Source organism: Dermacentor albipictus, chromosome 4, assembly GCF_038994185.2.
Source record: "Dermacentor albipictus isolate Rhodes 1998 colony chromosome 4, USDA_Dalb.pri_finalv2, whole genome shotgun sequence".
Lineage (NCBI taxonomy): Eukaryota > Metazoa > Arthropoda > Arachnida > Ixodida > Ixodidae > Dermacentor > Dermacentor albipictus.
In genome coordinates this window covers 109,170,794-109,186,791 of record NC_091824.1, presented here as the reverse complement: position 1 = coordinate 109,186,791, position 15,998 = coordinate 109,170,794, and the positions used below count along the sequence as shown (strand labels likewise).

At 48.0% G+C, this 15,998-nt stretch overlaps 1 protein-coding gene across 1 annotated transcript in view; it reads left to right on the top strand.

Annotated features, from left to right (window-relative positions):
- Nucleotides 1-6,946, top strand: part of LOC135914052 (beta-mannosidase-like) — a 51,382-nt gene extending 44,436 nt beyond the window's left edge. Inside the window, exons 15-16 of the mRNA XM_065446792.2 lie at nt 1,280-1,471; nt 6,177-6,946. Of these exons, the coding sequence (XP_065302864.1) occupies nt 1,280-1,471; nt 6,177-6,680 (696 nt within the window). The 3' untranslated portion in view covers nt 6,681-6,946. The remainder of the gene's footprint in view (nt 1-1,279; nt 1,472-6,176) is intronic.
- The last annotated feature ends 9,052 nt before the right edge of the window (nt 6,947-15,998 follow it).

Below are 15,998 nucleotides of genomic sequence, written 5' to 3'. Positions count from 1 at the left end.
GTCTGCACAGTGTAAAAAACAAAAAAAGAGAGCTATTAAGAAAGCGGACTGAGCCACAAGGTGCATAAAAAGAGTCGCATGCATGATTGTCGTTGTACGTATACCTCGTTGCCGTGAATCACAAGTTATGACAGTCGGTCGTAAAGTCTTTCACTTCCATACATTTTTTTTTCTGTCAACACAGCGAAACGACAACAGAAAACAAAGAAAGATTGCGCTTGGCCGAATATTTACTCAACTTCTGCCAATTCGTGAAGGTTACGTAAAACAATTCCCGATATTGAACCGCCAATAATTATTTGCTCTTTCGCGAAATGAAATAGTCCTTACAAGTCAGTGAGTAATCAGTTAAAGTTCGACTGAGAGCATGACAGAGAAAGTTTCCAACAAACATGGCAATGTCTCTCTTGAAATTACAGCGTTCCCAGCGCTATTTTCAGCACTAGAGTGACACACGAGATATCTTTTCGTTAGAAAAAGAACGACGCTTGAATCTGCTCTTTACTTTCGCGCTTCTTCCCTTGTCATTACTCGGAACAAGCAAACTATGAGTTAGGCTTCTGCACGTAGACACCATTATTGAAGGGGTTGTGGTAGAAGGTTGATACTTACCGGTCTCGTTTCACAACTATTGGTGCCTACTTCGCGTCTCGCTCCCAATTAACGAAGCGGCATGAAGAAACGCATAAGCTCTTTGCCCTTAAAGGTGACTTCACCGGAGGACTCGAGAGTAGTGAGGCGTAACATAAGGACAAACTGCAAAAGTGTGTACCAATGTTTTCTTGACACACGAGAAATTGGAAACTTTAGTGAAACACTTGAAGAATAACGTCCGGTTCGCCGGCACGCTCTTTGCGATTAAATGTCGTCGTCATCGGTAACCAAGTTAACCGAAGCGATGCCGGCAGTGTTGTCAACACTGTTTTGCAATGGTATATGAGCCCTTCGTGCACCTCTACGTCAGAAAGAGCGAAAACAAAACGAGTGTTGGTCTACCTTCTCTATCTTTTCATTATTTTTCGACACATCGGCACTTCACGTCTGCTCCGCCTCACTAATATGTGAGTGGGGCCCGTGCGGCGTTCCTCCACTTTAATTACGGACCACAACTGTTGGTACCGTGTGGGTGAGAGGGCGTGATTTCGCTGAACTGCGATATTAGTTTCGCGCGTCCTTCGCAGCTAACGGCCGCGTGAGTTACGTAAGCACTTCCTGCCTTACCGCGGTGTTTTCCTTTGCGTGTTTTTTTGTTTTACACGCGCTGCCCCGGTTCGCGCAGGTGTCTAACTACGCCCACGCCGCATACGTGGCCAACGTGTCCAAGCTGCTGGCTTCGGGTTCGTGCCACCGCAACAACAGTTTCTTCGCTTTCCGCCTGCTGAACGCGACCGACAACGCGACGCTGTCCACGAACTTTCTGCTCCTGCAGGTGCCTCGCTTTGCGAAGGACATCGCGTCCGTCACGCTGAGAGTGAGTGAGCTTAACACTCCACGTAACCCGCCGACGAACTACTGATTGTGACGTCACGAACGTGGTTTGGCATTGCCATTGATTTTGGTACACGTAAAAAACATTTCTGGGGACTGTGCGAAAGCGCATTTCATCCGAAAGAAGACGAGCTTGCAAAAGCGGTGAAGTAAAACACTTATGCCGTAAACTTTAGATAATTATTTCAGAACTCCATTTGCGCTTTTAGTTATGTTTTTGCACAGAAATGATTGATTCTTTCGGGACAAAATGAAGGCCAGGCTTTTTCTATTTGCATTTCGTATCCGAGCTGCGGAACCGACGATGCTAGTTTAACGGCACCGATTTCATGATACGCTTAGACCTAAATTACGTGGAGTAAATGAGAACCGAGAACTTTGTTACATTGAAAGCACTTAAAACACTCGTGGGGATAACAAGGCTTATTCAAGAGCCTAAAAAGATTGCCTGCATACTCATCGCACTTATTTTAGATAGCGAGCCCCTTGAGTACGCGGTTAGTTACGTCATGCCAGTTTCGACGCAAACCTCCTCACAGGTCGATGAAACTGAAACCCTGCGTACCCGTGTTTTGCCTCATATTTTACTCGTATTTGTTCCCAAAAATTCATTAAATTCGGCGAGACGTCGAGGATACTTCCTTGTTTCGAGGCTTTCAATGCATTATACTCCCTGAATGCGTGTCTGGTAATCGAAACCCTCTTGGGAAGTCGGAACATTTCTAAAATCGTGTTTCCGTAGCCGAAGTTTAACTGTATTTTTTATTGATTCCTCCCCTCCCCCTTTTTTCATTCTTTTTTTTGTTGTTGTGCTGGAAGACGCCACAAGAGTTGCCCGATCGAGTCTTTATGGAAGGTAATCGATTGTAGATGAACTGTAGAATCGAATAGAATGCAGTCCTGTTTCATTGGTAAGAGAGAGAGAGAGAAAGAGAGAGAGATAATACTTAATGGCAGAAAGGTGAAAATGCCGGCCTGGGTAAAGCGCCTCTAGCCTGCTAATCCACGCTGGGGAAATGGTTTGGGGGAGTAACAGAGATAGCATGTGAATAGGAAGAAGGATGGTGCTATGGTAAGAATCTAAATGGTGCCTAGCAGACGCGTCTGAAGCTTGCAACGCCCCGAGGAGCTACTTGCGGCTGTTTGAAGGTGACGCCGCTACCCATCTTCGATCGTTTTTGTAAAATTATTATTAAGCTTTATACGTATCTTAAGTACTGTACTCAATATACTGAATTTTAACTAATATTGCCGGTATTGGTATTTTAAAAATACTTCTGCAAGACATTATTCCGTACACTGCAGTGACCTAAATACCTTTTGTTGGCCTTTTGCATTCTAACTTAAGATACTTTTCAAGTTCAACTGGATTTGACTGTTTGCAGTTGCAGCAATGCATTGTCTCTTCAAGGACTTTACGTGTAGTGGCAATTTTCGAGCTCTAGTCGTGATGACGGCCGCCATCATGACATAAAACCCTAGCTACCGTACAACGCCGTGCCGGCTCTCGCAAAATCGGTACGCAAAACATATGCACGCAACCATTTTATCATTCAAAGCCAGCGAGGGCCACCCGCCAAGACAAATAACAAAATGACTTCTTTTAAAGCAACGCATTCTTTGTCCACCACGGTTTGGCGCGTCGTCATCATGTGTTTCGCAGAGTAAGGTGTGCCTATTACGGCGACAGCGTATCAACAGGGCCGACCACGGAGAATGGCTAATCAAAGGCTGCGACTTGGTACATCTGACCTCATACCGGCGCAAGATATGTGCAGTTCCAGTTATGTGCAGTGTCCAGTTTGTAAATTCAGGGGGTTGTGAAATCAAAGCCGTGGGTGGGCCGATCCTCACAATCCATTAGACGCCCAGGTTGACCTAGCTTCTTTGTCTCCTCCTCCATGTTTGGCGTTGGGCTCTCGCCCAATACACGTAGCGAGGAATCTGTCGCGCAGCTGAGGCGCGGATAGCAAAGGCACGAAGAATAGCTTTGATGCAAGAGTGGAGAAGTTCGGAAAGCTGGCACATGGATAGTGACACTGTGTGATGCGTCACCAACAGCATCCGTATAATTCAACGCGACCGTAAAGGAGATTTACCAAGTAGTTGCATTATTCTGTAAGTCTGTGCCTTGCAAGTTCATTTTCCAATCAAAAGCTTTCAGACTACGTTTTCTCATCTAAACGCGGTATATATATATATATATATATATATATATATATATATATATATATATATATATATATATATATATATTGTTACGGGGATGTTGCGAGTATATAGAGAGGCTCGATTTACAATGTATATACAGGATCAGTCAGAGTAGTTAAGATGGCTGACCACCAACAACACGCAGCCAGCCAGTCTCCGATCTTTTTCTTCCTCTCTCTTTTTTCATCCTTCTGTAGCAAGACCTCCGGGTGGCGAAGCGTCGTCGCGGCGCATGGTAGGCGAAGAACTGCGAGTGAAAGTACGGCTTCAGCCGCGAAACGTGCACGACATCAACAGGTGTCTGTTTTGAGGATGCATCAAAGTGTAACTGCGAAATCTCGTAGTTTATGTCGTTAACTTGGCGTAGGACTACATAAGGCCCTGTGTAGCGAGAGAGAAGCTTCTTGGAGAGGCCAACCCAACGACATGGTGACCAGAGGAGCACCCAAGCACCTGGCGCGAACTTAACAACGCGATGGCACTGGTCATAACGCTCTTTTTGTATATGCTGAGAGGCTAATAAACGAGATCGGGTGACTTGACGAGCCATGTGAGCGTCATCGATGATTTCACGAGCGTACTCAGTTGCAACACGTGTCACAGAAGGGAGGATTGTGGCAAACGGCAGTGTAAGGTCGCGACCATACAAGAGATGAAAGCGTGAATACCCTGCAGTGTCATGTCGGGACGAGTTACACGCGAATGTCACGTAAGCCAGCGTGACGTCCGAGTCACGGGGATATATATATATATATATATATATATATATATATATATATATATATATGTATATATATATATATATATATATATATATATATATACCCCGTGACCGCCTTCCCAATCTTCATAAACATGCACTTTTTTTCCCCATTTCATCAATCCTGATGCTAAAGCATTAAAAAATGAGACGATGAACACACAGTGGTCACTTCGAGTGCTCTTGTTCTGATAGAAATCTAAATTAAGGAGAGCATGTAACGATCCTCAAGAAGACTTCCGCAGCTATTTCGTGCGACGCATTTCATGTGGTGCGCGGACTCGCCTCTCCATATAGTGCACGGAATCGGTGACAAGACAATGCAATAGCTTCTGAATGAGTAGGCGTCAAGCATGTCGAACAACCGCAGACGTAAACTTCGCTTAGCGAAGTGCTTTTCGTCGTAGCGTGAATATTTGCTTATCGTAGGTGCAGCGTGCACTGAATAGCTTGTCGGCCTCTCGCAGGACGGATCCACAGCTCGGCTAAACGTGAGACGAAAAACAAACCGTCCGCTCTTTCACTCTACAGCTTGCATCCAGTCCTGTTCTGTGTGGTTTTGTTTATCTCTTTAGTGGCCTCCTCACGTGAGCCCCGCTTACCTGTAACAACGTCAACTTGATAGCGAGTCAGCGTGCGCTTATCTTCTCGAGGCGCAATTTGTTTGACATATTTACGAACCATACTTTCTGACGCTGTCGCAGCCCTTAGCAAAAAGCAGACCACGTGTCGGAACTCTGGTAGCCTTGTGCCTGGCAGATCGATGCTAAATTCAATGCTGACCTCCGTATTCGGCCAAGGTTGCCAGTTTTTGGTGTCAGCATGCGAAGACACGCCACTGAGTCGTCAACGCATCAACGCTGCCGCTCAGACGCGGCAGTAGAAGTGTGGAAACGAAAAAGAGAAACGTTTGTTGTTTTCATTGATTAAATGTGCAGTATCGGGGCGTGCTGCCATGCACCTATTGTTGAAGTATATAAAGAAACGGGGAAATAATTAATGACAGACGAATAATGGCGCATGGGAATTGTTAGCGTCGGCAGCATTCTAGGCAATCAATGCTGCGTTTAAATGTTAATGCATGTCTTACCTTCCCAACAGAGAGAAAGTACAAAAAATCAGGAAGAGTCCAGTTTGTCTTTAGTGTCAAAGAGTTCGTACACGTTGCACCAACTAACCTGCTACGTAACCTTCTGCATGAGATAAGTGTATTCTGCATTCTACTGCCACTGTGTACTTGCATGGATCCAAAATAAGTGTGATCAACCGAATCGTACTCATATCAAAAGCTACTGCTAGACTTTACCAAAATGTACTTCTCCTCCCTTTTCTTCTTCTTATTTCTTCAATGTTGCGATCCATATGAAAGGTTAACTGCACATTAAGGGTGCCTTTTCATAATGTGTAGTTGTACACCAAGCGCGTAATAGCCGTTGACAACTTTGGCTTCAACTGACTCGGAACAGCACTGAGGACTTGCTTTCCGGGATAGGAATGCCGTAGAACATACATGGTGCATCTCGGGCTTCACTCGATGCTTAATGACACTTCAAGTTTAATTTTCTTCAGAAAAATAATTATGTACACGTGCAATCGAATTTTATGGTGTGCTCGAAGGTATGTCATCAGCTGTATTCAGAACTACTTGGACGAAATATATCTTGCTTATTTTATCGGGCTATCGCTAAGGAAAAACGCGCATGCGACTCTTATGCAGGTTACTAGCATCACGACCTACGAATCTGCACAGCATGAATCACCACTGGCTAACGATCCCGGGAATTCGATGCGGAAAAGCACCGCGCCGACAGCCGGCGACACCTTACAGAACATGTCGCCGGCCCGACAGAAAGTCACAGACAGCACTGGGTCAAACGAACACGGCCTTCCGTCGACCGCCGAATCCCTGGAAGGTGTCGTCCACACGTCACTTCAAGAACAGCCAGAAAAGGAGGCTACGAACTCGACAGAAGCGAAGTCTAACGTTCACGAGATCGACCTGTCCACGGACGGCGTCGCGCTGTTCGTTTGGCTCTCGGCCGGCAAAATTAGAGGTCGCTTCTCGGACAACAGTTTCGTCATGACCGAACGCCAGCTCAGCGTCACTTTCACGAGTGACCTGTCGGTGACCTCGGAGCAGCTTCGCTCTAACCTCACTGTCACTTGCCTGAACTGCCTGTGGAAGCACCACTACTCGCCAATGGTTGAGGCGAGAGCGTAGGAACACTGGTTCTCGGTGGGGATCAAGTGGGCAGCTTGCAAGGTTGAACTTGGAGGTATCCGCTGGTTCGCAGTAAAGACACCGCCGTCCCTGTTTCTCCCGCGTTTCTTTTTCTTTTCTAACGTTGGACAGGTTACCTTGGTCATGTACGTACTGAGGAAAGAGAATAACTGTATTCTGAATATAGAGTGCGTATTATTGAGAGCGCGGGCACACAAGAAATTTGGCGAGATGGGGATGAGATTACGCATCACTAAGTGCATCGTTGGAGTGTCCTTTTTTTGTGAATCCTTAGGATACTGACTTGAGTATTCGCAAATGAGCTTCAGCTTGAAGTTCCTCCCTCCGCCTGCACCGAATGGCTGCGCCGAACTACTTCGTTGAGTGAAGCGCAGCCGCTCGCCTGAAGTAACGAATGTGCTTGAATAACGTTTTCCCAATTTTTCTGCAATAAGAAGCTGGTTGAGAAGCGCTGCATCACTCCACTGACCTTAACGAACCAGTAGAAGTATGATCCATAGGAAAAGGTCGCGGGATAGCTAGGACTTATCGCCATATTAAGGTTCTGCTGTCGATGGATGATTTCGGATTATACAGGCGTCCAAATCTACAAAGCCCTCTGTCTGCACAGATAAGACCATCGCTGGGATGTTCTGTGTCGGCACATAGCAGCATTTCCGAGATGGCGGCGTAAACTTCGATCATGTATCTTTACGGCATGTGATGCGTGATTACAAATCGTTCAGGATTTTCTGAATACCGTCATTGAATATATCTGCTTCTTTGAGTGGATGAGCGATGCTGCGCGTCGCTAAACATAGTTGAGAGGGAGCGCTTGTACAAGTGGGGATGTGTGTCAACGGCATCGTATTCATGGAGAAATCTAGCATGGCGCGATTCGCGCCTGAATGGTGCCACCTGCGCGTGTACGTGAGTGAGGCTGGCGCACGCTTCATGTCCATGTGGTCCTTGTGAGCCTCAATCCAGGCGGGAGTTATACCATGCATTCTTCTTTTACTCCTTGAAGGCATGCATCCTGTGATCGGATCGATGTTGAATGTTAAACATATGTGAGTAATCTTTTGTACCCACTTGTCTGGCCTTTGTGTAGCCCCCCCCCCCCCCCCCGGTTCACGCAGTACATTGCTTGTTAATTATACAATGCACTTCAGTGTTTTCAGATACACGTGACTCTTCGAAGTAATCTGTATTTCAACAGGGAGTTCAAAGATGCATTTCAGGTCTCAGTCATCGTACGGCTTCATAGTGAAGTACTGAACACCTACCGATGTTTCACAATCGGATCAATTTGCGAAAATGTTCGAGCAATAGCTGGTTCCGCGGTACAATCGCATTGCTATTTGTGATAACGATATGGGAGTCCCACATAGAAGGGTAATTTTTTCGAAGGTTTCATTTTATACAAAGGAAACCAACTGTATAACATTTTATGCCTGTCATGCCTTATAGTTAGATGCAGTACATTGATGCGGTGTAGTCCCGCAAGGACGGTAGTCGTACGCTTAACACAACGTGCAGGTGCGCGGAAACCATGGGAGCAGAGGGTCGTATTGTTTCATGACCACTACTTGCCATTGTGTTACTACGCTGTGTGCAATGCGTCAGAAGTAGTACCCGCGGAAACTGCAGTAAAAAAAAACAAAAAAAAACCAAAGTGATGTTGTCTTGTCTTTCTGCTTTCTGACGACTATGCGGCTACCTCAAAGCAATTCTTTTTAACGGCGCGGAGAGCACCAACCACACAGAGAACACGACACACACAAGCGCCTTTTGCGCCATGAAAAAATGTATAGAAAATCGTACCAACTTGCCCACCAGCAAGTTTCTTTAATAAATAGCAATGCCGTGTGAATGGAAGCGGGGTCCAACTCGCATGTGATGATGATGATTCGTGACGATTCATGATGTCTAATGGCATCACCTTTGAAACAGGGTGGCGACAAATAGTCATCTAACCTGCTTGATCTAAACACGTTTTACTACATTTATCACAGTCTAGCGTTTTGGCCTATCCTACCTTGATCTTTATTTATTAATATCGCTATTTCTATCTTGTACAGTTATCTATGCCTGTAACGACTCCGGTTCTGCCATTGTCCTGATTGTTCTTTTTTTCACCAATACTCGAAACGTCTCTTGCTTATCTCGACCGCTGACTAGTAAATCAACTTTGAATATTGGCGCTTCTGAAAGTGAATATCTGGGTATTCCGTCACAAAATTCTGAGTCGTCTCTAAACTTTCGCTGCAGCAGACGCACACTCTTCCTGTTGGATGGGTGGATGGTGTGGGATTCTCGCCAGTGCTCTTAGAAGAAAGGAACGACAACACAGTAGGGCGAACAATCACATGCGCGTTTATTGCCCCTTTCATATATAAATGCCTGCTAGCCAAGTGGCAATCCACAAAACATGCCGATGGGCGCGCGACAAATCGCGGAAGTCCGACTCACCGCGACCGGATAGCGAGCAAATATGTTCGCCCCATTCTGGGCACCAACGCCTGGTCGTTCGCGCGTACGGTCACGCGAAAGGCGGCGCGTTTGAACGAGGCTTCTCGAGACGGTCTCGCAGAAGCATGGATCGGCGCACGTGCCCTACTGTGTCCACGCCGCTTGCAGATCCCGAGTAAAAGAGGAAGAGCTTTCTCCTTTCCGCGCCCAAGTAACCCCGCTGTTGGGTGGCGTTAGCAGAGCCACACTCACGCCATCTCTCGTGATGCGCTTCAACCACACCGACTGCCGCGGGCATCAAGCCACGCGGCAAAGCCGGATTACAGGAGACGCGAGCTATGCGAGAAAACAACATATCAGGGGACGCGTGAGAGTTACGCTTCCCCACAATGGATACAACTTTCTTGTACGTCCGGCAAGGTTAACGTGCCCCAGGCTCAGGTCTCCCACGGGGGAACATCAAGGCCCTGCCTCAGCGCCACTTCACGGGCTTGCTGGACTGCCCACGTCTGGATTCCGAGGTCTGAGCTGTGCAGAGCAGCGGCCCACCTCGACAACAGGGCCTCCGGAGCAACTGCCATCCTTCCTATAACTACATTGCACTCCCACAGCATGTGTTTGAGTGTTGCTGGTCCTTCCTGGCACACTTTGCACCTGTCGTCCTGATGCTTATCTGGGAAGATACGTTTCACACGGAATGAATTAGGGAAGGTGTTCGTCTGGAGTTGTCTCAAGGCGACGGCCTGCCTCCTGTTCAATTTGGGACTCGGCGGTGAGTGTATCCTTCTGGCGTTTAGATATGCACTGGTTATGCCATTGTATCTGGTGAGCCTGTCCCGTTCTGCGCGTGGAGTGTTCGCTATCGTGCGAGAGGCGTTGCCCTGTTCGGCGCGGCAGGTCATGTCTCGCGCCGTCCGGTGCGACGTCTCGTTTAGGTTCGGGAGCGCGTCGCCTTCCATGGTGACGCACGCGGGGAACCATATGATCCTCGAGCTCAGAGTTTGGATCTGCCCGCTTTGGCCAGAATGGATAGGGTTTCTTTGGAAATTCTAGCTTTGGCATAATTATTTACTGCCGTTTGCGAGTCGCTTAGTACGACTTCGCATTCCTGTTCTGTGAGGGCCAGCGCGATCGCTACTTCCTCCGCTATTTCCGAGTGTTTGGTGTATACACTGCATGCGATTCTGATTTTGGAGTTTGTGTCTATGACTACGGCGGTGTATTTTTGGCCATTCGGATGCTCGGCTGCGTCGAAAAAGCGCGCGTTTCTCTTCCTGCCGAATGAACGGAGCAGAGCCTCGGCTCTTGCCTTTCTTCTGCCTCGGTTGTAATCGGGGTGCACTTTCTTCGTATATTTGCCACCGTAACTGCACTCTGATTTTGTTGGCGATTTGCATTTTCTGGCCGTGCTGGTTGTGGTACCTTGTGCCGAACTTGTTCACAATGTGCCTTTCCGTCGTGGTGGTCGACAGGCGTTCTAGCTGCAAGATGCGTTGTGCTTCGGCTATTTCTTCCAGGGTGTTGTGTATGCCCAGCTAGGCCAGGAGCTCGGCGCTCTTCGATTCCGGGAGGCCCAGGGATATCTTGTACGTTCTGCTTATGAGCATGTTGATCTTGTTCTTTTCCGCGACATACTAGTTGTGGTAGGCGGCTACGTAGGCAATGTGGCCGACAACGAAGGAGTGGATCAGTCGAATCACGTTTTATTCCTTCATGCCCGCATGTCTGTTGGTTATCCCCTCTATGAGTCTCGTGGCGCTGGTGACTTTGCCTTTGATCTTCCTCATGGTATCGCCATTAGCTCCGCTGACCTCAAGGATCATTCCGAGGATTTTGTTCTTGTTTACTTTGGGGATTGCATTTCCGTCTTGGGTGTACAGGCCGATTTCCTCGTACTCCCGGGGTCCCCTGAAGCTCTTTGGTGGCATGCCTCTGCGCGTGGGCCGGTAAAGGAGTAGTTCCGACTTGCTCGGGCAGCATTTGAGGCCCGTTCCTTGGAGATACTCTTCGAATTTGTGAATGACCGTTTGTAGTGCGTTCTCAATTTGGCCGTCACTGCCGCGGTCCGCCCAAATCGTTATATCGTCTGCGTATATAGCGTGGTGGATTCCTTTGGTTTCCCGTAGTTTGCTGGGGGGACACAGCATGACTAAATTCCAAAGGAGTGGAGATATAACTGAGCCCGCGGGGGTGCCTGCACTTCCCTGGGTCCGTTCTTCGGACTCAAGGTCGCCAACCGTCAGGGTAGCTTTGCGATCGTTCAGAAAGTCCCTCATCTAGTAGTGGGCCCTTTCCCCCAGGTTCAGATTAGACACTTGTTTCAGGATCGACTCGTGAGCGACGTTGGCGAATGCTTCCTCCAGGTCTAGCCCTAGGATGACTCTGGTGTTTCTTGTCTTGTCGTCAAGGGTATGGTTCTTCAGTTGCAACATGACGTGCTGCGTAGACAGGCGGGATCGGAAGCCTATCATGGTGTGGAGGTAGGCTTCCGTCTCTTCTAGGTGGCTGTTCATACGGTCCAGGAAGGCGTGTTCCAAGACCTTACCCACGCACGACGTGAGAGAGATTGGGCGTAGGTTCTCCAAACTCAACGGCTTGCCGGGCTTGGGTATGAGGATAGCCTTGGACCTCTTCCACTGCTCCGGGATGTGGCCTTCTTTCCAGCACTTGTTCATATAGCCCGTCCTGATGCGAGTATTTCATCTGGAATGTTTCTGCCCTCAGGCAGCCAGCTTGCGCCTCAAATAGCAAGGCACTGGAATTTGTGGTATCGTACTTCCCTTTTATTTTTGATATCTTGCTTGCCGTGTTTGCAAGGCTCCATCGCCACCCCCACCGCCTTTTTTTCCATTGCAACCAATTTACCACCACTTTCTTTCACTTTACTTATAGTGAATCTGCCAGAGATGATCTGTGGCTTCACTATATCCACATCTGCTTGGCTGCACAGAATTAAGGGCACACCATTAGACTGGGAGCAGCGCAAGGAAGGCGTAAAGAAGTCGGTGATAGTTAGCAGTGAAGAAACCAGCCTTCTCACGGTCATTGCTTCCTGCCTTGATTCGCGTGCATTCAGGCGGACACGTTCCCACCTTTCACAAAGCGCTGCCGGCGCTAGCAGATTGCACGATACTTTCAGGGTGAAGCTACAGCACCAGCGCGATCCCTTTACCGTTTACTTCGGCCGACGGAGCACGAAGCCAGATAAGAGGGTCAGGTCACAACGGGTCTCGCGGGCCAAGTGTCTCGATAAAGCCATTGGCAACTTTCATCTTTTTATTGCTTTCTTATCGCGAACGGTGTCACGTATCGAAAACACACATATAATTATGGCCTGGTACTGCGATCCTGCGTAGCAGCTAATAAATTTCGTCCAAGGAGTGTCAAAGACGGAATAGAGCGTTAAAGGTGCTGCGGGGGAGGCGCTTCGCAGGTCGTTATTTCCGGTTTGCCTCGTAAAGCGAAAAAAAAAGCAAGAAGAAGAAAATAAAGAAAAGTTGAAGGTTGCCAAAAGTTGTCACTTGGCGGTGTTGCCAATCTTTTTGTGCAAGTCTGCTGCTAAACCACGACGTCACCTGGTTGAAAAAAAAAAACTATGGCGGATCAAAGTCGAGCGAAAAGTCACTTCGCTGCTATAGTTTGTACAAGAGTATCTGGCTTCATTATTACCTGGCAAATACCTTTCGTTGGAACAAGTCAGTTTGTCAAAACGTTGTAATAAGACTCGGGCTGGCGCTCTCTCTCGTTTTTGCATGACTCCTTTAATACAGGTCATCTTCCAAATAAATACGTTTTGACCTACCACGAACATAATCTCCGTTGTGAGTTTCGTTCCATACAACTCCAAGGGGACTAATGCTGGTCAAAAAAAGAAAGAAAGAAAAAGAAAGCAAGTTTACGCATAACAATCTAACTAGTCAAACTGGAGTTTCCGTGTGACATGAATCGTGTTTAGGACAACCAGCGGCGTTGATACTGCATGGTTCAAACATAGGAAATCGGCGCGCGCTTTACTTCGTGCGTCAATCGCACGGCTACACTGAAGCCGGAAAGTGAACTAAGCAACGAGGCGTGTGAATGCGGTGCAGCTGCCCTAAAAAAATCGGCTTTCGAAGCCACGTTTACCTGCGACATGAGATTCGCGGCAATCCATTCCGGAAAACGAAATGCAGGATATCGTGGAAAGAACGCTACAATGCAATTTTGCCACGCACTCGCAGGTGGCTGCTCAATCATCGAACGAACTGAGTGCTGCGCACATAATGGACCAAACACAGAGAACTTTCACAAGCAGTGCAATAGCGCAAGGGACGAGACATGACGCTGAGTGGAGCTATCCAGCCACATGCTAGTCGCAAATTATAGGCAAGGTATCATAGGTCATACTGTACAGGGGTGTGCGCCCCTATCCGTTAATACGAATATTTCTCGAATAGTTTACGAATGTTACAAATCGCCAATCGTGCGCCACCCGTGCGAAAAGGGCCAACGAAAGAGGCCGCTGAGTTCGGTCGAGAAGCTTGCTAGAAATAACTGTGGAATGAAAAAATCGTCGCTTGCAACTTTTTTTCGCATGCCTTCATGTTTGTGAGGAGACGCAGGAATATATATATCAAAAGCCCACGTTGGCTTCACCACCCCCTGCATTGGATCCAGCGTTCTCATTCCCGCGTGGTTATCCTTATGGGATTTCGAGCGGCGAAGTGAGCCTTTTGTCGGAATCAGGGAAAAAGCAGAGAACCCAAAATAGGTATCCCGCCCTGACACCCCGCTTCCGGTTCCCTTGCGGTAGAGGACGAATAGCCCAGATCTGAAGTATTCTTGAAAAAAGAAACATAACATAAATTTTTTTCCGAACAAATAGAAGACAAACCTGGCATAGAACGCAGCATGCTCAATTGGAAGAAAGAGTAAAATAGCGTTCGTTGCATGCTGGCGTCGGCTTTAATAGCAATTTATCAACCTATCCGACATCACATTAGCCGTTTAAACGGGACCTGCATTTGGTCTTTATCATCGGCGCGCTGCTCCCATCTTAGAAACTGTAATTAAGGCGGATTTCTCCCCATCGACGTAAGTATGCGAGCACGCGATTAAAGGGAAGCTGAAACACTTTTCGAAAAAAAATGAGTTCTCTGCGGCATTCTACAGTTTTGAGTCCCCTGAACACGAATGTCTCGTTCAAAAAGGGCGGAAACAAGCGCAAGCGGCTGTTTTTTCATGAAAACGCGCACCAGCGCCTCAGGGTATCGCGCGAACGCCGCTGTTGCCCGTGATTGGTCGGAGCCGCTGTGACGTCAATGGCGGCAGTCGCCGGTCGGCGCCGCCGCATGCCGCCGTTTCAGAGCGTAGCACGCTGTTCTGTTCTGGCTTCATAGCTGAGTTGTAAGCATTATGGAACGTTCTCGCTGTCTCGGACCGCTTGTATTTTCGCCGTACATGTTCGAACCGACAGCCGATACGGAAAACGATGGCGGCAATGACGATGTTGAGTATGCCAAAAGCGAGAGCGATGTGTGCACCTTCTCGCGCGTTGGAAATCTTAGCTGTTACGTATGCTTTCTTTTTCAAGTAGCCGCACGTTCCAATGACGGGAGAAAAAATGCGCTAAAGTGTCACTGGGAACTTGCTGCTGGAAGAATGCTGAAGCACTAACTTCTCATTAGATTGTAAACACGGGTACAATTCCGCGATGTCAAGCACCTTGCCGCTGCTTGTCTAAAGTCCCGTGGTTTTCTGAGCGTTGATAGACGATCGCGAACATAAGTGCCGCGTTTCAAAGCGCGCACATGCAGTGCTGCGAGGTACAGTCATGGAAGTTGCTTGTCATACACATCCAGATCGAGATGGTCAGGGGGATTATATGTGCAATATTCAGAATATGGTTGGACGACTTTGCGATTGTGGCTCGATTAAGAATCGGTATGCGCGCTCCATGCTAGTGTTGATATAAAGATATTAGGCAGTTTTAGCACCGCCGTGTGGAAACATAACTGCAACCGTACGTCGAATGTCACTAGGCTAGCCTATACTCCATTTCACACCTCAGGTGCAACGCTGTGGAAGCTACGCACGAAGTCCGGTTACCAAAATGTATTACTGCGCGCGTTTCCGTCTATGGTTCGCAGCGTGCCAGCGGCGTTTGCTCGCGCGAGCATGCACGTGAAGCTGCCGCGACGGGCTGCAATTAAAGAATGCCGAAAAGAAAATTGATTTAAAAGAACGTGTTAGCAGCCGTATAAGTACACGGATTGTTTCTATGGGTAAATTCTTTTTTTTTCATTCAGAACTGAGCTTATATATGAAAAGGTTTCTCAAAAATCTGGTCAAGAAACACCGAACTTTTTCTAAGTGCGAACGCAGCCTCTGCAAGAAGTATCTCAAGCCTCCACAGCGTTGCACCTGATGTATGAAACGGAGTATAGCAACGCTAGCAACAACGCGTTTCCGCATTTGTCGTAAGGCTACCCGGCTATCGCGGAAATGGTCCGAGCACAGCACAGTTGATTTCGTCGGCACGAACTTATCTCCCCTCACCGCACTGCGCTGCAAGCTTCTTGTCCTTCGGGAACCTGTGAAACACCACATCGTCTCGCTCGCGTGTGTTCGCGCAGACGAATGCTGCACAGAACGAGGGCATGTTGGGCGCCCTTGTCTTGGCTGTAGGCACTCACGCAGCACAGAAGGAAAGAACAGTTTACGAAAATCGCAAAACAAACGTGAGCGGCGGCGGCGGCAAATCTCTCGTAGCGTCGTTCAGTAAAGCGCAGGACGGAAAGAGGCATGCCAGCGCATGCCAGCACGCCGGTCCGGCAGCTCGGTCCCCGCCAGTGACGTCACTCTCGC